We start from the raw sequence: 23,901 nt of genomic DNA, 5'->3' as shown, positions 1-23,901 counted from the left end.
GATGGCTTTCCCACTGTTATCAGTTTGCCCAGTAGCTCGCCACGTACACTGATGGACTTGAGACACAGAGAGGAGTTGACCACTAGGACGGGGTTCGAGTCCGATTTCAGAAAGCAGGTACAACAAAAGCAAAAGGCAAAATATAAAAAGGCAAGTAAATAACTGGGTGACAACATGGTAAAATCAGAAAGCAAAAGTAAAATCAGGTGACCGTGATAGCTTTTCCTTTTCAGAATTGCTTTTTAAAACACTAATGGTTGGGTTCAGGGAAGGAGTCAGTCAGTAAGTTGACATTGGCCTCTGGTGGATCTATGTAAGAATAGCAGGTGCGAATGGCACTCTAAAAAGGTGTAAACAGCGGCCTCTGGTGGATTAGTGAAAACAAAAAAATGCAAAAAAAGTACCTCTTGGGATGTATTTGGCACTCTCCAGAAATGTATACAGGGGAACGTTTTCAGAATGAGCCTGGGCTGAAAATGCTAGGTTTACATTAAATCAAATATGGTAAATCTCAATGGTTTAGTTTGTCCATATTTGATCCAACGTTGAGTTACAACAACCCAGCTTTTTTTTAGAACAGGTAAGCCAAGATATCAGTTTCATGTATCACTACAGTATTTCTTAGGCTTAAAACTGAACAAAAGGTAAAAAACGAGAGCTAATCTATCTTTCTGTTCTCCAGTGAGGAAGCAGGAAATCATCAAAGTAACCGAGCAGCTGATTGAAGCCATCAGCAATGGAGACTTCGAGAGTTACACGTGAGTTTTGGGAATGCTTCGCTTCTCATTTAGTTATAGCGATCGCTGATTGGCTCCTGTTCTAGTAGGCGAGGCTTTATTAGCCATATTGATCGTTACTCTTTCCCCCATTTAAAACTATACGAGTGACACCTTTTGTGTATTCTATAGGCTGTGTCCAAAACCGTTTACTACTTGTAATATACTTCGTTTGATTTTAGATGTACTACTCGGCTGTGTTCTATACAGTATGAATGTGAGCAGTATGGATGGAATTCGGACTACGTCAGTTGTGTCACTTCACTTCCCATTCATGACTGTCTCATGGGGCATCATGGGATAGTCACCCGGGTACTTCTCACATACTGTTTTTCAAATTCTATGAATTCGGACATACTACTCGGTTCGCATACTGTTTTTAGCGTTCTATATAGTATGGAAGTATGCCGTTTCAGACGCACCCATAGTCTTTAGTTCATTCCAGGCAATTGAACCAAGTGTGAAAGCACCCTCAAGGACAGTTGTCATAAGCAAACATTAATATAATTCATATTCATATGTCATGATTGTATATGTCTTATACACACTTTTCAAGTTAAAAGTTACCAAAGAGAGTCATATGATCATATTTGTAATAAGCTTTTAACGTAAAACTTGGGCTTGTTTAAATGACCTATAAAAAGTTGCAGATTTAAATATGCATGCACTGATAATAATAATAACAATAACATGGCAACGCAGTGTCGCAGTAAGTAGTGCTGTTGCCTTACAGCAAGAAGGTCGCTGGTTCGAGCCTCGGCTGGGTCAGTTGCCGTACAGGTGAATTGTTTAGGCTAAATTGTCCGCAGCGTATGAGTGTGTGTGGATGTTTCCCAGAGATGGGTTGCAGCAGGAAGGGCATCTGCTGTGTAAAACCGTGCGGGATAAGTTGGCGGTTCATTCCGCTGTGGCGACCTCGGATTAATAAAGGAACTAAGCCAAAAGAAAATGAATGAATGAATAATAATACTAACAATAACTAGCAAGAGGTGATGTTTGTGTGCAGGAAGATGTGTGATCCCAGCGTTACAGCGTTTGAACCCGAAGCTCTGGGAAACCTGGTGGAGGGTCTGGACTTCCATCGCTTCTACTTTGAAAACTGTAAGAGGAAGCATGTACCTACAATATGCAAATGAATTAAAGAAGATTTTTTTTTTATTAAATCTTATTATTGTTCTGCCTGTCATCAGCATTATTATATTCTGCAAAAACAAAAATGCTTTTCTTACTTGTCTTTCCTTGTCTTGTTTCTAGTCCAAATATCAATAAATTCTTAAATCAAGAAGCATTTTCTAGACATGTGTAAAATATTGTCTGGTTTTCAGAAATAATGAGTAAAAAATGAAGTGAGTTTTGTGCTAATACAAGCAAAATAATTAGATATTTGGACTAGAACAGGACAAAAACACTAAGTAGGAAAAGCATTTGCAGTGTAACGCTGGTTAAATGTAAGCAGCAATCTAATGTGTGTGTGATGAATACGTTTCAATTGAAATGAGTCATTGAAAAAATTACAAACTACAAAGTTTCACCAAAATTTGATGTTTTTGTGTTTCCTTTTGATTTAATTTTTTACTCAACATATTAAATTGGGTGTACCAATGTTTGGACTGTGATCTTAAGGTTTTTTTGTTTTAATAATTCTATTTTGTCTTCAGTGCCGACTAATCTAATGCAGATGCACAGTAAATTATAATACTCACCGGCCACTTTATTAGGTACATCTGTCCAACTGCTCGTTAGCGCAAATTTCTAATCAGCCAATCACATGGCAGCAACTCAGAAGACATGGTCAAGACGATCTGCTACAAATCAAAGCGAGCATCAGAATGAGGAAGAAAGGGGATTTAAGTGACTTTGAACGTGGCATGGTTGTTGCTGCCAAACTGAGTCTGAGTATTTCAGTAACTGCTGATCTGCTGGGATATTCACGCACAACCATCTCTAGCGTTTACAGAGAATGCTCTGAAAAAGAGGAAATATCCAGTGAGCGGCAGTTCTGTGGGCGCAAATGCCTTGATGATGCCGGAGGTCAGAAGAGAATGGCCAGACTGGCTCCAGCTGATAGAAAGGCAACAGTAACTCAAATAAGCACTCGTTACAACCGAGCTCTGCAGAAGAGCATCTCTAAACACACAACACATTGAACCTTGAGGCGGATGAGCTACAGCAGCAGACGACCACACCGGAGAACAGGAAGATGAGGCTACAATTCACACAGACTCACCAAAACTGGACAATAGAAGATTGGAGAAACGTTGCCTGCTCTGATGAGTCTCCATTTCTGCTGCCACATTCAGATGCTCGGGTCAGAATTTGGCTTTAACAACATGAAAGCATGGATCCATCCTGCCTTGTATCAGCGGTTCAGGCTGGTGGTGGTGGTGTAATGGTGTGGGGGAGATTTTCTTGGCACACTTTGGGCTCATTATTACAAATTGAGCATGGCGTCAACGCCACAGCCTACCTGAGTATTGTTGCTGACCATGTCCATCCCTTTATGAGCACAGTGTCTCCATCTTCTGATGGCTACTTCCAGCAGGATAACACACCATGTCATAAAATGTGAATAATCTCAGACTGGTTTCTTGAACATGACAATGAGTTCACTGTACTCAAATGGCCCCTTTGGGATGTGGTCCAAATCCACCTTTGGGATGTGGTGGATCGGGAGATCATGGATCATGGATGTGCAGCCGACAAATCTGCAGCAACTGTGATGCTATCATGTCAATATGGAGCAAAATCTCTGAGGAATATTTCCAGTACCTTGTTGAATCTCTGCCATGAAGGATTAAGGCAGTTCTAAAGGCAAAAAGGGGTCCAGCCCAGTACTAATAAGGTGTACCTAATAAAGTGGCCGGTAAATGTGTTTCATATTTTCAAAAGATTAAGACACGTTTAACAGTCTTCAATATTTCAAATCCTTGGACGTTAGGAATATATATTTTAAATACATATGTAAATACGTATAAATACTTGTATTAAATCATCTTTGTTTAAAAAAAAACTAATCACTGCTTGTGTGAGGTGTCTCTAATGCAGCACTGCAAAAAATGCTTTTCTTGCTTAGATTTTTTGTCTTGTTTCTAGTCCAAATATCTAAAAATTCCTAAATCAAGAGGAATTTTCTAAACAAGCAAAACATATTGCCTTGTTTTGAGAAATAATATGCCAATATTAAGTGAGTTTTTCCTTAAAACAAGCAAAATAATCAGCCAATGGGGTAAGCAAATTAATCTTACGTCAAAAGAAAAAACAAGATTAATTTGCTTCCCCCATTGGCTGATTATTTTGCTTGTTTTAAGGAAAAACTCACTTAATATTGGCATATTATTTCTCAAAACAAGACAATAAGTTCTGCTTGTCTAGAACAATGGTTCTCAAAGTGGGGGTCGGGACCCCCCGAGGGGTCGCGGGACAATGAAGGGGGGGGGTCGCCTGGTGGTTTCCAAAAATCTATTTATTTTTATTAAACCATAAGAATTACCATATTTTATCCATAACCTACTGAAGAGAAGAAAAAAAAGTCGTTTATGCCGTATATAGTTACTGTAGTAGCTTATAGTTACTACTTCTATTGGATTGCAACCCCTGCGGTAATTACATTGTATTAAAGACACAGCAATAGCATCAGATGCAGCAGATTTCATAACACCCGGTTAAACTTTGTGGCCCATTTACAGCTCTCATACATTAAAAAAATTAAAAGAAGACTGAATGGACTTGGGTCCATTGGTGTGTGTGCGCCATTGCATGCAAGGTTTCTGTATTTATAACAACCTCAGAGGATATTGGGGGTCGCGAGTCACTGGCATTGTCATTTTGGGGGTCGCGGCCTGAAAAGTTTGGGAACCCCTGGTCTAGAAAATGCTTCTTGATATAAGAAATTTTAGATATTTAGACTACAAACAAGACAAAAAAATCTAAGCAAGAAAAGCATTTTTTTGCAGTGAGCGTCTATGGGGCCAGGACAGTAAATCTGACATTATTCTCTTTTCTACCTGTCATTATCAGTCTAACGCTATTGTTTTCCTTTTTCTGAAAGTCTTCATATCACCATTGTGGAGTTATTTCAGCAAATAGGATTGTCAAAACAATGATTTGTCGTGCTCCCGCATTCACTGCACTCTGAGTTTACCCACTATGATGACCTCCTCTTCTGAGAAAGCCTGAAATATGAAAAGGCTCTCTTTGTTTTCTTCTTTTTCTCTATAACAGTGTGGTCAAAGAACAGCAAGCCGGTTCACACTACCATCCTCAACCCTCACATCCATCTGATCGGCGAGGAGGCCGCCTGCATCGCCTACATTCGCATCACACAGTACCTAGACAATAACGGGATGCCCTGCACTGCCCAGTCCGAAGAAACACGAATCTGGCATCGTAAAGACGGCAAGTGGCAGATAGTCCATTTCCACCGCTCGGGCTCTCCAGCTGCCATCGCTAAATAAGAGTCAGGTGAGAAAACTGAAAATATTATAGTCAGAATTATATAGTATAATATATATATATTCAGAATTATTAGCCATGCTAAAAAAAGATTTCCCCAATTTCTTCATAACAGATTTTTTCAACACATTTCTAAGCATAGTTTTGATAACTTATTTCTAGTAACTGATTTATTTTATCTTTGCCATGATGACAGCACATCATGTAATGTAAATGTCATGTGATGTAATCTGTATTTATTAGGGATGTAACAATATTGTAAATACCGTCATACCGCAATAGTAATTGTTTTCAATATTACCGTAGGCGCATGACTCAATAAAACTGTATTTCTGAGAAAAGTTTGCTCAGGTGAATGAACCGAACGGGAGGTAGCGGGAACTACAATTCCCATCAGCCCAGGCGTGGCCATCATCCATTGCGGTCTGTTGTCACTACAGATCCAGTAATGCGGAAATGTGTCTGCAGGCACTGCCAGACTGTGGTGAAATATAAGTCGGGGAATACGACCAGGGCCGGCGCGTCCATAGAGGCGACCTAGGCGGCCGCCTTGGGTGGCAGTATAGAGAGGGCGGCATCCGCGACACCACCCACGTCCTCCGTTTTGTCCGCAACACCGCCCTCACCACCAACGTCCTCCGTTATGTCCGCGACACCTCCCTCACCACCCACGTCCTCCGTTATGTCCGCGACACCTCCCTCACCACCCACGTCCTCCGTTATGTCCGCGACACCTCCCTCACCACCCACGTCCTCAGATATATTCGCGCATAGACGCAAGAATAGAGAGGGCGGCGTCAGCGACACCTCCATCAGCACCCGCGTGTCCTCAGTTATATCCGCGCATAGGGCGGCAGAATAGAGGTCCGCGACACCTCACTTCATTTTCATAACTGGTCACTTTCGTTTTCACATTGGGGTTGAGGGCGGCGTGATCGTCCTCTGCCTAGAGCGGCAGTTCAGCTTGCTCCGGCCCTGAATACGACTTATAACAGTCATGGGGACTGCAGAACACAGCACACTTGTTAGATTGATGCAGACATTAACTTGTACCGCAAAGAGACCTCTATCTCACTCATGGCTTGTCCTCTCAAGTAGTGGAAAGACAATGCACAGCGTTACCCACTGCTGTCAACCTGGGCCAAGTCATATCTCTCTGTCCCAGAAACCTCAGTCCCAAATGAGAGGGGTTTTTTCTGTTGCAGGGGACATGCCCAGAGATCCCAGCTTTCACCAGATTATACTTATATGATAATTTTCCTTAAAAAGCCCATCTCTATCTGAGTGAGTGAGTGATTAAATGTTGAATGAGATGAGTTTTCAACAATACTGAATTAAAACTTTATTTTTTTTATATGGTTTAATAGTTTTTGGTTATTAAAATTGAAAAATGTAAGTTCCTGTATCGAAACTTACAGATAGATGACTAATTTGTATGTCATTGATATGTTCAATAAGGTAAATAAACACTTTTGCCACTTTTTTCGAGTCTTTTCATTAGTTTCGTTTTTCCTGTAAATTATTCAATAAATACCGTACCGTGCCATTCATACCGAGGTACCGTGAAATTCTGATACCGTTACATCCCTAGTATTTATATAGCGCATTTTTTTGTGTGCATGTCCATACACCTAAAGCGCTTCACAATCATGAGGGGGGTCTCTCCACACCACCACCAGTGTGCAGCATCCACTTGGATGATGCGACGGCAGCCATAGGATAACGGCGCCAGTGCGCTCACCACACACCAGCTATTGGGGGAGTGGAGAGACAGTGATACAGCCAGTTCGGTGGAGGGGGATGATTGGGAGGCCATGATAGTAAGGGCCGATTGAGGGACTTTGGCCAGGACACCGGGGTTACACCCCTGCTTATTACGAGAAGTGCCATGGGATTTTTAATGACCCCAGAGAGTCAGGACCTCGGTTTAACGTCTCATCCGAAAGACGGCGCCCACTGACAGTGTAGTGTCTGCTTCACTATACTGGGGCATTAGGACTCACGCAGACCACAGGTTGAGCGCCCCCTGCTGGCCTCACTAACACCACTTCCAACAGCAACCTAGTCTTCCCATGTGGTCTCCCACCCAGGTACTGACCGGGCTCAGCCCTGCTTAGCTTCAGTGAGTAACCGGTGTTGGGCTGCAGGGTGATATGGCTGTGGACATCATATCTGACTACATATTCTTCAGCCGCTCAAATATTATTTACTCTCATCCTGATCTTGATTTTAAGCCAAAACAAATCGTGATTCACATTTTAGCCAGAATCGAGTCATGTTTTTAACATTAGCACTTCTGTGCATCTCTAGGGATGTACGTCCCCACCAATGTCAAGAGCGAACCTACAGCCTTGCTTAACTCTATACTCAATATTACTCTTATACCAATACAAAGGAAAATCTTACGCAGTGTTGGGCTTTGAGGATGCCAGATTTTCTCTGTGCTTGAAACTCCCTAAAATGAAAAAAAAAAAAAACACACACACACATGAGAATATAATTTTTGTAGACAAAATTGTGGCTGCATTAAAACATGCGCACTGACCTTAATCTCTTCTTTCTCTCCTAGTTGAAAACAGTCGCAGGATCAGTCGTTTGAGGATGCAGAAGCTCCCAGCTTCTCATCGTTTCCTTGAACTCCATTGGCCCTCTGCTTTACAGCGTCATCACATTTACATTAGCATTTACTCGGAACCTTTCTGTTATGGATAAACTACGATGAAGCCACTTTGCTGTTGCAACCCTGCTGTGTAGTTTTGTTTTCTTTTTTAGCATTTAGCATTTCGGGTGTTTACAAATCATGACCATAAGTGCTACATTTGCAACTAGCTTAGATATTTTAATAAAATTCGGAGCATGGAGCGACTATTACATTCCAAAAAAATTAATAAAACACAATAAAAATGATCCTGTGGTTTATAAAATCGACACGGGTATCTTGATAGATGCAGTAAACAGAGTTTTCAATCTCTCTTTTATGTCTGTGAAAAAAAAAAATCCTTGAATGTAGAATCCGGATTAAAACGGATCTCCGTTTATACGCTTGAAATAACATCAATACTTTTTTGAACTCTACGATTATTGATAAACTGCTAGGTGAGGATATTGTGATACCTTTTATACGTGAATGTGATTGAAGAGATACACAGCGAATCCTTCACTGCCCGGTTTTCAGACAATCAGTTGAAAGCACAAGCGACTTTTCAGAATTTAGCCCTTAAAATCAAAGCTGCATCGATGGCAAAAAAACACACACAAAACCTAATATAAGATCCGCACTGCAAAAACCGGTGGATCAAGGGGGGGGGGGCTGAGCAACCCACTCAAAGGACTTAAAGTTAAAGACGCTGCTGACCTTTGCATTATCAAGAGCTGCAATGGTTTGTTGGGCTACATTAAATGCATGTCAGACCTTTGCTCCAAATCTGGTGTGGTGTGCGATGTGCTCAGAGCACTTTGACAAAGTTCTTCCAGTAGAGTTGGCATATTTGTTCTTCCTTTTAGGATTCAGGGATGTTTTACTTTTCATTTCGTTTTCTTTCTGTTACAAAAGGAAGTAGTAAAAGCTCTTAAATGGTTGATTGGATGTCTGGGCTATACTTCTATTCAAATTCAGCAGAAGAGAGAGAGAGAGAGAGAGCTTTCAATAATCAGTGTTGTTAACAGTTGGGGACGTGTTAAATCTACTGATGCGCCATTTGTTTTACTGTGACAGTCAACAGAAGGCGCTAACTACTCACAAATTCAGATTTATTAAAGGAACACTCCATTTTCTGGAAACAGACTCATTTTAGAGTTAAACAGATCTCCAGGTTTTTATTAGCTTAGCATAGCATAAATCATTGAATCGGATTAGACCATTAGCATCTCGTAAAAAATTATCAACGTGATTACAGAGTTAGACAGATGAGTTTCACTATTTTTTTAATCCATTTAGGCAATCTCTGATGTGGAAAGAGCACTTTTAGCTTAGCTTAGCATAAACTATTGAACTGGATTAGACCATTAGCATCTCGTAAAAAATGTCAACATGATTGCATAGTTAAACGGATGAGTTCACCATTTTTTGAATCCATTGAGGCAATCTGATGTGGAAAGAGCACCATTAGCTTAGCTTAGCATAAAGCATTGAATCAGATAGGACCATTAGCATCTCGTAAAAAAATATCAACGTGATTGCAGAGTTAGACAGATGAGTTTCACCATTTTTTTAATTCATTGAGGCACAATTTGATGTGGAAAGAGCACTTTTAGCTTAGCTTAGCATAAATCATTGAATCGGATTAGACCATTAGCATCTCGTAAAAAAGTATCAACGTGATTGCAGAGTTAAACATACGAGTTTCACCATTTTTTTAATCCATTGTGGCAATCTCTGATGTGGAATGAGCACTTTTAGCTTAGCTTAGCATAAATCATTGAATCGGATTAGACCATTAGCATCTCGTAAAAAATTATCAATGTGATTGCAGAGTTAAACAGAGGAGTTTAACCATTTTTTAATTCGCTGAGGCACAATTTGATGTGGAAAGAGCACTTTTAGCTTAGCTTAGCATAAATCATTGAATCAGATTAGACCATTAGCATCTCGTAAAAAATTATCAACGTGATTGCAGAGTTAAACAGATGAGTTTCACCATTTTTTTTATCCATTGTGGCAATCTCTGATGTGGAATGAGCACTTTTAGCTTAGCTTAGCATAAATCATTGAATCGAATTAGACCATTAGCATCTCATTTAAAGAATACCAATGTGTTTATAGAGTGAAACAGATGAGTTTTACCATTTTTTATTTATTCAGGAGATCTCTGGGTTTGACAGGAGCATTTTTAGCTTAGTTTAGCATAAATCGTTGAATTGTATTAGTCCGTTAGCATCTCATTAAAAATACCAATGTGTTTATAGAGTGAAACAGATGACTTTTACCATTTTTTTATTAATTCAGGAGATTTCTGGGTTTGAAAGGAGCACTTTTAGCTTAGCATAAATCATTGAATTGGATTAGACCGTTAGCATCTCATTAAAAATTCTCAATGTGTTTATCGAGATAAACATGTGAGTTTAACCATTTTTGAAACCGTTCGGGTCAACTCCAGATTTGACAGCACTTTTTGCTTAGTTTGGCTTAAATCCTTGAATTGTATTAGACCATTAGCATCAGTTTTTGATGAGATGTAAACCGTCTAATCAGATTCAATGATCTATGCTAAGCTAAGCTAAAAGTGCTCCAACCAGACCAGGAGATCAGCTGAATGAATTTAAATATGGTAAAACTCGTCTGTTCAACTTTGTAAACAAATTAGAATTTTTTTACGAGATGCTAACGGTCTAATCAGATTCAATGATCTATGCTAAGCTAAGCTAAAAGTGTTCCAGCGAGACCCGGAGATGGGCTGAATGGATTAAAAAATGGTAAAACTCATCTGTTCAACTCTAGGAGTTATAAAATGAGCTGATTTCTCCCCCCAAAAGTGGATTGTTCCTTTAAGAAAAGCACTGAAATTATTAAAATGATACAAAAAAAAAAAAAAAAGAGGTGGACATTTTACATTCTACAAAGGGATGCACTCTAAAATATGCTGGGTTGTGTTTACCCAATGTTGAGTAAACTTCTTAAATTTACATTATGTAACCCAACTGTTGGGTTGGTCCATATTTAACCCAGTGCGGGGTAAACACGACCCAACATTTTTTTTTAGAGCTTATTATTGTAATTTGTTGATATTGTATTGCAGATTCGAGGCTGGTGAATAATCCGTTAACTGCTATTCAACTCAGCCTCTTTGTCTTATTTAAAAGCGTAGGTAGGCATATTAACTTTTGTTCGCATCTTTAAATTAATGTATGTTCAGATCGACTTTAACCAGTTAGATTTGCATTAGTAATACTGTATGAGCTGATTAGACTTGTCAAATATCGCTTCTTGATTCCTAGTACTTATTTTGTAAAACACGAATGTTGATGTGACGACTGTATGCACGATTTCTTTGTTTTGTTCTTTGATTCGTTTTAATCGAAACAAGGTGTACACAAACATTTTGGCCATGGCTGTAAAAAAAACTGCTAATCATCAGGGTGGCTTGTGTGAAATATTACCATAAACACAGTACACAAGGAGTGCTTAATTCTGGTTATTTCGCAACGTTTCTAGGTTACTTGTGTGGTATTACTGACGAAGATCTTTCATATTAGAACCAAAGCTTCTTTTCCTTTCATTAGTTAGCGCTCATTTAGAAACGAAAGAAATAAACTGCATGGAAAACCTTTTCTATGTCCGCTAGTAATCGTGGCTCATTGTAAACGGCTACTGAAGGAGAGTTGCTTCGTGACGTTTTCGTCTTCTCTATCGTTTCTGAAAGGCATATCAGCATCTTTTGATAGTTTTTTGAAGTATATACTGTGTTTTGTTGAGGCATGCTGAGTTTATTGTCATGAAGTGGGTGGGTACGATATTGTTTTCTGAGTAAAATGTACTTTTTTTTTTTTTTTTGCAGTTTGGCTCTAATGCAACCGAGCTTATAAATAAAAGTGCTTTACTAGGTGCTGTTGCTGTCTTTGTGTGTTTGTTGTTGATCTTAAAAATCCTCTGTTGTTTGCAGGGTTCAACGCTAGTATTTTTCCTACTGGCCTAATTAGACCATTCATTCATTCATTTTCTTGTCGGCTTGGTCCCTTTATTAATCCGGGGTCGCCACAGCGGAATGAACCGACAACTTATCCAGCAAGTTTTTACAGCTGCAACCCATCTCTGGGAAACATCCACACACACACTCATACACTACGGACAATTCAGCCTACCCAATTTACCTGTACGGATGCATTTTCTGAAAGAATTCTGAGGTAGACTTGAGCCACCCTCTTTCCATTAACCCTGCCGATAATCTGGAGGATTTTAAACATGTGCAAACATATGTCTATTTGCATTTTTGCATTGATTTAACACATAAATCACTGATGCTTCATCCGCATCTGATGTGAACGCACATTGATGATTAAAATGTATTGATTTAGTTTTATATAATCGGACTCCATAAAAACCGCAGAAACCCTTTGATTGACATTCTGAGAGGGAAAGCCCCGCCCACTAGCGACCATCTCACCCTCATTAGCATAGAACGTTAGTCATGTTTTGAATCTGCCATTATGCTGACACACAGGCACCTGTACCTCCACTCTGAAAAAGAGCACAATCTCATTTGAATTTAAAGCTACAACTAGGATCAAAGCCTAAAAGGGTCATTTTCAGAGAGTTATAAACCATTATTTGTAGGGATGTAACAATATTGTAAATACCGTCATACTACAATAGTAATTTTTTTCAATATTACCGTAGTCGCATGACTCAATAAAACTATATATCTGAGAAAAGTTTGCTCAGGCGAATGAAGCGAACGGGAGGTAGCAGGAACTACAATTCCCATCAGCCCAGGCGTGGCCATCATCCTTTGCGGTCTGTTGTCACTACAGATCCAGTAATGCGGAAATGGAGTGTGCTGCTAGTAGCGGGGAAGAAAAAGAGCTGGAAATGATCGAACCTAAAGCGGGTTTTAAATCGGATGTGTGGAAGCATTTCGGTTTCTTTCTAAAAAGATACGAAAAAGGAGAAAAAAATATAAGAAAAATATAAGTCGAGGATTACGACTAATAACAGTCATGGGGACTGCAGAACACACTTGTTAGATTGATGCAGACATTGACTTGTACCGCAAAGAGACCTCTATCTCACTCATGGCTTGTCCTCTCAAGTGGTGGAAAGACAGTGCACAGCATTACACTGCAAAAAATGCTTTTCTCGCTTAGATTTTTTTTCTTGTTTCTAGTCTAAATATCTAAAATTTCTTAAATCAGGAAGCACTTTCTAAACAAGCAAAACATATTATCTTGTTTCGAGAAATAATATGCCAATATTAAGTGTTTTTCCTTAAAACAAGCAAAATAATTAGCCAATGGGGGAAGCAAATTAATCTTGTTTTTTCTTTTGACGTAAGATTAATTTGCTTACCCCATTGGCTGATTATTTTGCTTGTTTTAAGGAAAAACTCACTTAATATTGGCATATTATTTCTCAAAACAAGGCAATATGTTTTGCTTGTCTAGAAAACTCTTCTTGATTTAGGAATTTTTAGATATTTGGACTAGAAACAAGACAAAAAAATCTAAGTAAGAAAACCCTTTTTTGCAGTGTACCCACTGCTGTCAACCTTGGCTATATCATATCTCTCTGTCCCAGAAACCTCAGTCCCAAATGAGAGGGTTTTTCTGTTGCAGGGGACATGCCCAGAGATCCCAGCTTTCACCAGATTATAGTTATATGATCATTTTCCTTAAAAAACACATCTCTATCTAAGTGAGTGAGTGATTAAATGTTGAATGTGATGAGTTTTCAACAATACTAAATTAAAACTTTATTTTTTTATATGGTTTAAAAGTTTTTGGTTATTAAAATTGAAAAAGTTCCTGTTTCGAAGCTTACAGATAGATGGCTAAATAAACCCTTTTGCCACTTTTTTCGAGTCTTTTCATTAGTTTTGTTTTTCCTGTAAATGATTCAATAAATACCGTACCGTGCCATTCATACCGAGGTATTACCGTACCGTGAAATTCTGATACCGTTACATCTCTAATTATTTGTGTGGCATTTTGTGCTCAAACTTTGGGACACTCACATAAAGATATCAGGGACTTATTCTACATCTTGTAAAAAGGGGCAGAATAGTTGCACTTTAATGGTACAATTTTAAATAGAAGCTAGGATTGAGCAGCATCTGTGAAAACTGGCCTTTACACCAGCTGAAATATATTCGGCAATCAGTCCCCTTTCTAAAAGCAGATTTGTATGTACAGTACTCATATTATTTAATACAAGGCAATATAGTAAACAAATTACCATGAGGACAAAGAAAGAAAGACCGTTCCTCAGCACCACCTTACAAAAATAGAAGTAATAGAAGATGATCTTGATGGGGATGAGCACTGGGATTATACAAAACTTTACATAAGTTAACACAAATCACATCTTTGGCATGTGGTCCAAAGAAACATGGGTTTGTCAGAGATTTACTGGATTCAGGATCCTGCATCGGTGCAGCTACTGATCTGTTCTGGCTTCAGACTTCGAGCTTCAGCGATGAGACGCTTCACTCCCACCATCCACTGACTGACTTCAGAAACGTGGTCCACCATTAGGCCTCGGTGGATCTCATCCGCTGCATCCCAGTTTTTTCGTTTCAGTTCTAAAAAAACACAAGCACATCAGCCCAGTCGCCAGACATCAACATTATTGAGCTTGTCTGGGGTAAGATGAAGGAGGAGGTGTTGAAGATGAACACAAAGAGTCTTGATGAACTCTGGGAGTCCTGCACTGCTTTCTTCTTCATTCCAGATGACTTTATTAATCAGTGATTTGAGTCATGTCAGAGATGTATGGATGCAGTCCTCCAAGCTCATGATGGAGTCAGACACAATATTCATTCTGTCTCCACTGCAGCAGGACTTTATATTCTATACTGGACATTATTTCAGACCTTACCGTCCTAATGAAATCATCAAAAATCAAGGCATGATCAGATTTTATTGTGGTCAAATAAGCAAAATCTAGAGGCCTTTACCTTTCATATAGGACACTTCTGATAGCAAATGATCAACTAGAAGTCAACTTAATATTTCTTGTTCCTTAACTCGGATAGGTGCCAAAACTTTTGTCAGGTAGTATATCCAATAGGTAATAAAACAACTCAAAAAGCACTGAAATCATATCAAAGGGACGGTTCAGGAATGTTTTAATATTTTTATGAATGATGTTGTTGGTTATTGCACATTTTTTTTCTGTCAGAAGTCACTGTTAAACGCATAGCTCGAGCACGCTGTTGTTAATATTAGGAGGAAAATAAATATATTTATGCTGTTTTGGTGTCAAACACTCTGGACAATGCTTGAACATTATTTAAGACCTCGTAAAACACTTTTTAAGGGCCTTCATTTTCTCATAATTGATTTATCAACGTTTAATACTTTTTAAGACCCCACGGACACCCTGATATAAGGACAATTTTTATATACAGTTGAAACCTGAAGTTTACATACACTCTAAAAAAAGAAACAACCATTTTTTTTAAATGTCTGATGGTAAGTCATACTAAACGTTTACTATTTTAGGTGCGTTAGGATTACCTAAATCATTAACATTTGCCAAATGCCAGAATAATGAGAGAATTATTTATTTTTTTTAGAGAATTTTATCCTTCCACAAGCTTCTTACAATAGTTTGAGGGAATTTTGGCCCATTCCTCCTGACAGAATTGGTGTATCGGAGTCAGATTTGCACAAGCTTTTTCAACTCTGCACACAAATTTTCTATAGGATTGAGATCAGGGCTCTGTGATGGCCACTTTGAATCATTCACTCTGTTATACTTAAAGCACATTTTAACTGATTTGGCAGTATGCTTAGGGTCATGGTCTGTTTGGGAAACCCATTTGTGGCCAAGTTTTAATTTCTTGGCTGATGTCTTGAGATGTTGCTTCAGTATTTCTACATGATGTTCTTTCTTCATGATGCCATCTATGCTGTGTAGTGGACCAGTCCCTCCTGCAGCAAAACAGCCCCACAACATGATGCTGCCGCCCCCATACTTCACAGTTGGGATGGTGTTCCTAGGCTTGTAAGCTTTCCCCTCTGTCCTCCAAATGTAACACTGCTCATTATGGCCAAACAGTTCAATCTTAGTTTCATCAGAGCACAGGACATGCCACCAGAAATTATTCTATTTCCCCAGTGTAATTTAGCTAATTGTAATCAGGCTTTGTTGTTGATTCTGGCTAGTTGATTTTCCCATGTTGTCACAGAAGGAAGCAGTGTGTTTGAGCTTTTCTTTAAATACTATTCTACAGTTGTGCCTCCAATCAACTCAAATGTTGTCAATTAGCCAATCAGAAACTTCCAAAACCTCGAAACCATCATCTGAGCTTTTTCAGGGGCAGAATAATCTTATTGTGTGTAAACTTCACTTTGAGGAAAAGTTATAACAATTTCTCAAAATATCTCTCTCTCATTATTCTACTATTAAGCAGAACAGAAACTTATTTGATAATCCTGACTTACCTAAAAGAGAAAAAGTTTAGTCACATTAACATCTGCCTTTTTTCAAATGGTTATGTGCCTTTTTACACAGTGTATGTAAACTTCTGGATTCAACTGTATTTGGTCGAGAAACAAGACCAAAAAAGACCAAAAAAAAAATGAACCACTCTGACTCACCTTGCGATAATCCAAGCATCCTACGCTTAACTAAAAGAGAGAGTTTTCCAGTTTTCCACATATCCTCGAACACTTTCAGACGTCTTTCTACATCATCACAGACCTGTTTCTGAAAACAAAGCAGAGAAATATGTTGAATAATAAACCACTGGGTTCCCACTCCAAGTCAAATGTTAAATTCCCTGACTTTTACTTTTCTATTACAGCATCCACATTAACATGGTTACAGATTCAGACACAGAAAAATCAGCTTGTCCATCTGCTTGGTTTTGGAGATGTGCATGGACTTGTGTCAGTCCCTGATGTGATGAACAGTCTTTAAAGTGAAAGTTCACCCAAAAATGAACATTTCCTGTTACATTTCCATGCAAGATGTAGCTGAATTTTTTCTTCAATAGGACATTAAAGAAGATTATGAGCTGAATATGTGGTCCTTGTTGAGTCATATAATGGCAGTAAATGGTGATACGTTTTTTTTTAATAAAAAATAAACATACAAATGAGTCCAAATCAATAGCCTGATGACAAAGTGAAGCAAAACTATTGGTCCTTGTATAAAATCAAACATTATTATTTACAGTATTAATAGCTTAGATGCAAAGGTCGAACAGTTTTCGGCACATGTGTGAATGCAGTCCGGTCATTTTTGATGACAAGATATCAGCTCAGATCAGTTTTGGGTGAACTATCTCTTTAAGGTATGAGCACACTAATTTAATTTTGTATTAAATCACTCATATTTAGCAAACCATGTTTATCATGAAATGAATACCGAATTTTGATCATTTTCAGGAAATGTTTTGATCCATTTCAAATATTGTATATATTTATACCATTATGATATATATCGTTTAAAAGTCTAATTTGGTTTATGCAAAAGAAAAACAAGGCTGTTCACTTTCTGAAGTTGCAGCGATGCTTTCTTTTCTCTCAAATAATATAACACATACAGTTGAAGTCAGAATTATTAGACCGCTTGTTTATTTTTTCCCCAATTTCTGTTTAACGGAGAGAATATTTTTTCAACACATTTTTAAACATAATAGTTTTCATCACACATCTCTAATAACTGATATATTTTATTTTTGTCATGACGACAGTAATTAATATTTTACTAGCTCTTTTTCAAGACACTTCTATACAGCTTAAAGTGACATTTAAAGGCTTGACTAGGTTAATTAGGTTAACTAGGCAAGTTATTGTACAATGATGGTTTGTTTTGTAGATTATCGAGAAAAATTATAGCTTAAAGGGGCTAATAATTTTGTCCCTAAAATGGTGTTTAAAAAATTAAAAACTGCTTTTATTCTAGCCAAAATAAAACAAATAAGATTTTCTTCAGAAGAAAAAATATTATCAGACATACTGTGAAAATTTCCTTGCTCTGATAAACATCATTTAGGAAATATTTAAAAAAGAAGAAAGAATATCGAAGGGGGTTAATAATACTGACTTCAACTGTATGATGGTTAGAATACATCCTATCATACATCGGATATCGGTAGACCTGTCACAATCATCAATATAGCGACTTATCGTGCAATGAACAATATTTTTTTTTTGCCAGAGCAATATATATTTACAAATTCACATTCACATCACTGTAAAAATACATTAAAACCTTTTTACAATGACTTTTACATTCTTCTGACCATTGACAAAGTTTATAATTAACGTTTTATAGTATATATATAATAGGGCATTTACCTTTTTAACATCAAATTAAAGAATCTAAATAACCTTAAAAATGAGAAGTATTTTAAAATGTTTATGGCTATTTGGATTATTATGCTGATATATAATCATATAATCAACTGCATAAAATGAGCTCAAAATGACAATAATATTAATTAATTTTTTTGGGGGGTAACTTAATTGTTGTACATTGAAAAAAAATATTAAAAGTTGATTCCTTGGATTTACTTTCTTTTTTTTAAGCTAAGTGGCTGTAAACAATTTATTTGGGCTGAATTTAAACAAATAAATTAAGTTGAACATTAGTAAATTTAATTTGTTTGTTTAAATTCGACACATTTAAATTGTTTGCAACAATTTGGCAGACATAATTTTTTCAGTGTATGTGTTTATTCCAACACAATCTCACGGCAATTCGTAACTTTTTCATTTAGTGGCTATAAATTCATCAGATCTAATTCGTACATTTTAGTACGATTTGCTCTTCCCCCAGTGACGGTTGGGTTTAGGGGTGGGGTTAGGTGCCACGCCTACTTTTTAAAATCGTACAATTTCGTACGAGTTAGTCACTAAACTGGCAAAACTTAAAATACTTACTTTTTCTCGTGAGATCAGGCTGGTTTTTTCCACTTAAATTTGTAAAAACAATGAAGTAAACAATCAAATTTTGTTGGGACAACATGACGGAATCGTGTGGAGCCTTTTTTAACGGTGTATATCGCATAATGAAACCCAAACTAAAATTTGTCTTTTTGCAAAGACCATAACTTTCTTACTATTTCCTATTGTTTGTAGGCCCTTGCGCTTTACTTTGAAGCGGTTCCTGACAATAATCTTACCTTTACATTGGGTCTGCATGCATTTAACGCCCAATAAAGTGACTCCTGAACATCTTCAAAGCGGGGCTCCGTTTCCGACTGTACAGCCTCCACTGCTCCATCTGAGGGAACTCTTGGACAAGCAGGAGGTGGAGTGACGCCATCCATCGGTGGAGGGTTTATTCCTCGTGGAGGGGTTTGTCCCGCCAACGGTGTGGATTGAATCTCTGATCCAGAACCTGCTGTACCAGGAGCATAAAGCAAATAAATCTATGTTAATGCTGTACATGGACTTCGGACTATGTGAATACCTAATGCAATTCTGAGTGTGCCTCACACAGGTGAGTGGGCTTGACAAACCACCTGTAAACAAAATGCACTCTTTCATCTCTCTGGCACTTTAACAAACACTGGTTTTGCACATTTGCACTAGACTAGTCTTACAATATCTCCATATAACTAAAGAAAAATCTGAGTGTGCCTCACACAAGTGAGTGGGCTTGACAAACCACCCGCAGAAACACTCTTCTCTCAATATGCACCAGACACTTTACTTAAACTCCATCTGACAAACACTCAATAAGAAAAAACATGCCGCACTACTGTTTTCTTCAATCCTACATACCTCTATTGCACAATATTTTGTCTTATGTAAAAGTACTTGTATAGTTTGTCTTGGGTTGTATAGAGTTAAATATTTACGGCATATGTATAGTAAGTAGTAAGTAAAGTTAGATCACTGCTGCTAGCAGTTGTGTATTTGTTTAAAATGGCTCTTATGTCCAGCGTTGTGTACATATTTATGATTATATTTATTTTCAAGAGTTCACACTTAGCTGATGATTGGTAATAAGCTAATTTGGCGTGCTGTCCCGGGAGAGAGCCCCGAGCTCAAAAGATCCTCGAGCCCGGAGCTCCCTCCCGTTGCAGGGCGAGAGGGGAGTTTGAACTCAGGTAGATTCCCTCCTCCTGCTGCGTAAGGATTGCTAAGGTGATGTGTTGCTGACAGAATTGAATTTGGTGCTAATTTGGTTTGGTCAATTTACTTTAGTCTCATGTTTTTGGGAGTGTGGGAGGAAACCGGAGGACCCGGGGAAAACCCACGCAAGCACGGGGAGAACATGAACTCGACACGAAAATGCTGTCCGGTTGGGTGGATACCCGAGTCGGAGGCATTTTTTGCTGTGAGTCCGCAGTGCTAGCCACTGGGCCGCCGTGCTGCCCTGTAGAAAAGAGGAGGAGAAGGGGTGGAAGGGGGGATTCTTCAAGACGAAGATGACTAAAGGTAAGATGTTTGGTTATTTATACTGGGTTAGGAATAGTCTGATTGGTGGTTCCTACATTAGCTTGCCTCGGGGCCAGCCGTGTCAATCATAAGCACGTGATCCTCTCGAAATTAGTTTATGGATAAACTTTACTATGTAGCACCGTGGTCCTGGGAGACATGACATTTTATTCCACTGTATATCCACTCATGTAGCGGAATGACAATAATACTCAAATTGACTTGACTTACAGAGGGGGAAATAAGTATTGAACATGTCATGTGCTTGATTTTCTTTCTCTGAAAGCATCTGAGGGTCTCCTTGGCTGTGTTTTGGATCATCGTCTTGTTAAAATGTCCACCCTGGGTTTATCTTCATCCTCCTGCTAATGTAGATGTTGGACTGAAGCAGCTGATGTTCATGTACATTGAGGAAAGGCAGAGGGTTGCTGAAGAACTACTGAGAGATTTCAGCTGCTGTCTGGGCTTTCGTATACCTTCCTTTCTTCATGTGTTCAATACTTTTTTTCCTGTGTCATTTCCTTTTATTACACAGAACTTAACGAGTAAGCTAATTAATTTTGTTTTATTTGCACCTTTGGATTTCTTTGGATGTTATCAAAATCTGGGGAAAATTTCTAGTCAGCAGCACCTTTAGAAATATGTTTTCTAAGAGAAATGGTGACGTGTTCAATACTTATTTCCCCCACTGTATGTTTTTTCAGTAGACTGGCTAACGGTTTTTAAATGTGTCCTAAAGATGGTCCAATAAAAATGTTATTTTAATCATTGATAATCTTTTTTTATTGTAATGTTAGAATAAAAACTTATTCATTGAATTATTCAGAGCCCAAATAGTGCTCTAGAATACAAAAACCTACAAAACACCAAAAAATAAATAAATAAATAAAAAATACACAAATAAAAAGTAATTAAGAAAAAAATAATTTATTAATTAATAATAGGTAATAATAATGGGTAAATTAATAAAAGATTTAAAAATAACACTTTTCCATTTACATAGAGGTTAATATTTTAAAACTACTGATATGGACTGATTCATTAAGCAGGGATTTACTGAGATTAAAGGGTTAGTTCACGCAAAACTGGAAATTCAGTGTTTTTTTTACTCACCTTTTACTTGTTCAAACCTGGCTGACTTGTTTTCTTCTGTTGAACGCAAATGCAGATATTCTGAAAAAAGCTGACAGCCTGTAAATCCATAGCATTTGTTTTTCCTACTATGGAACTCAATGGTTACGGCTTTTAGCTTTCTTCTAAATATCTTTTTTAGTGTTCACCAGAATATATAAACATACAGGGTTGAAACCAAATGGGGAAAAGCAAATACTTAATGCATTTTCAATTTGGGGTGAACTATCCCTTTAACTATCCCTGCATCCATTAAATTGTTACTTGACATTAACCAGAAATTTATCATTAAATCGGAGGCTTGAAAAATATCATGATAACACTCAATATTGCAGCATAGTTCAGGGTAAAAAAAAAAACTGCCAAATGTCATTTGCTAGGTACATAAATAGGCAAGATGTAAATGATATTTTTAACATGGCCTGACCTGTGGTTTGTGGTGCATGAACCCTCTTGTTGAGAATATTGCGCTTTTGTCCACCCGAATCCTTCTGTAAACCGTATGAAAACTGTGGCGGATCGTTCCATCCATGCTCCTGATTGCCTGTGCAGAAAGAAACAGTCTTTTAAAGGGATTGTTCACACACAAAATGAAACTTCTGTCATCATTTACTCACCCTTTACTTGTTCAAACCTTTATGAGTTTATTTATTCTGTTAATCACAAAAGAAGATATTTTGAAGAATGTTGGAAACCTGTAACCACTTTCATAGTAAAAAAAAAAATACTACGGAAGTCAATGGTTACAGGTTTACAGCTTCTTTATAATATCTTATTTTGTGTTTAACAGAAAAAAGACTCTCATAAAGGTCTGTAACAACTTGAGAGGATAATTTTCCACAGATTAAATATTTGCAAAAATCCAAGGTCAATTAAAATATTTAAAATATTATTATATAAAATAGTAACTATGTAACAAAATAGTTTTTTATAGTACTGTTTCTACATGTGTGTGTATCACTTCAACATAATATATATATATATATATATATATATATATATATATATATATATATATGTGTGTGTGTGTGTGTGTGTGTGTGTGTGTGTGTGTGTGTGTGTGTGTATTTAAATGTATATATAAATTTATATATATATATATATATATATATATATATATATATATATATATATATTTATACACACACACACAAACACACACACACACACACACACACATATATATATATATATATATATATATATATATATATATATATATATATATATATATAATGTATATATTAATAAATAAATATATATATATATATATATATATATATATATATATATATATATATATATATATATAGTGTGTGTGTGTGTGTGTGTGTGTGTATGTATATATATATATATATATATATATATATATATATATATATATATATATATACATGAATTTTTTTCTTCGTCATGTTTTTAACCTGTAAACGCTGCTAAAATTTAAGGTTACACATGTTGTAGTAAGTTTCTGACTTGTCGTCAGTGTTTCACTATCGGTCGTGTGTCTTTAAAGAAATACCTGAGTATTACTGCCACGTCTTAACACGAGCTGTCAAATGTGAAATACTCCCATGTTAATTTATTTAACAGTCAATTAATATTATGTTATCATCATTATTTCTGTATGAACCGTAATTTCTTCTATTGTATCGTCTTTTGCTCATATTAAATACTGGAAAAAGTTATTTCTTCGGAATTAATTACAGTGGGGACAGACGCCGGGCTGACAATTGTCAACTTCCGCTGTTTACTCTCTAACATTAACACGAAGGCATCATATGTGTATAAATTATATCGTTTATATTCATGTATTACTGGATTTGTTCACTCTTACCTGGTTTAACAAAGCGATCACTCATCGCAGACTAGATTCCAGCACCAACAACACTGAGAGAAACTATGCGTGAGCTCAGCAACATTTCATCACCAGTAAAGTCAAAATAAAAGTCACCGGTTGAAAAAATAGATAAATATATTATAGAAATTGTGTGCGCATATATTTTTACACATACATCTTTAGACCTATTTAAAAACATTATATTATTAACTGTGATACATTTCTGCATTGGAGCCTGTCTTGGCTAATGACACTGCTGGTATTGCCAAAAGCCCCTGTTCATTTTGATTCTTCACAAATGCAAACTTTAAAAAAAATTATAATTAAAAAAAAGTTTCTAAATGTTTTTATTTGATTTCAAATATATATTCTCGAAAAACAGTCGGTGTTCCATGTAAAGAGAAGCCAAACACATTAATTTTACCACATTAAATAAAATAACAACAGATTAATCCAATTCTGTACTTACTTTAAATGGTTTAAAACACTAGCTATATTATTTACTGTATGGTATAGTAATCTTAACGGAGATGGGTTTAAAACAGTCAATCATCAAATTCGGCCAGCAGGTGGAACTGGAATAAATGAGGTAAAAATTCAGCCATCATTTAAGCGTTTACAGAGTAGTCTCAACGAAATTAAATAATT

The 23,901-nt window shown here is 37.1% G+C and overlaps 2 protein-coding genes across 16 annotated transcripts in view; one reads left to right on the top strand and one right to left on the bottom strand.

Annotated features, from left to right (window-relative positions):
• The window catches only part of camk2a (calcium/calmodulin-dependent protein kinase II alpha), a 59,194-nt gene extending 47,424 nt beyond the window's left edge, over positions 1 to 11,770 (top strand). For 6 of the 14 annotated variants that reach the window (XM_087299668.1, XM_087299667.1, NM_001017741.3 and 3 more), the window contains 4 exon segments: positions 683 to 758; positions 1,783 to 1,877; positions 4,998 to 5,237; positions 7,798 to 11,770. In XM_087299668.1, the coding sequence (XP_087155794.1) occupies positions 683 to 758; positions 1,783 to 1,877; positions 4,998 to 5,230 (404 nt within the window). In that variant the 3' untranslated portion in view covers positions 5,231 to 5,237; positions 7,798 to 11,770. 14 annotated transcript variants of the gene reach the window in all.
• Positions 11,771 to 13,921: 2,151 nt separating this feature from the next.
• sra1 (steroid receptor RNA activator 1) lies at positions 13,922 to 23,347 on the bottom strand. 2 transcript variants are annotated; one of them, XM_087299491.1, is made up of 5 exons: positions 23,251 to 23,310; positions 21,841 to 21,957; positions 19,019 to 19,239; positions 16,485 to 16,593; positions 13,922 to 14,461 (listed from the first exon to the last, which is right to left on the bottom strand). In XM_087299491.1, the coding sequence occupies exons 1-5, from the start codon at positions 23,273 to 23,275 to the stop codon at positions 14,295 to 14,297; spliced, it is 639 nt and encodes a 212-aa protein (XP_087155617.1). In that variant the 5' UTR covers positions 23,276 to 23,310; the 3' UTR covers positions 13,922 to 14,294.
• Positions 23,348 to 23,901: the final 554 nt, after the last annotated feature.

Source organism: Danio rerio, chromosome 21, assembly GCF_052040795.2.
Source record: "Danio rerio strain M-AB ecotype USA chromosome 21, GRCz13ab, whole genome shotgun sequence".
NCBI classification, from domain to species: domain Eukaryota; kingdom Metazoa; phylum Chordata; class Actinopteri; order Cypriniformes; family Danionidae; genus Danio; species Danio rerio.
The sequence above is the reverse complement of the archived record's forward strand: the minus strand, read 5'-3'. Positions and strand labels throughout refer to the sequence as shown.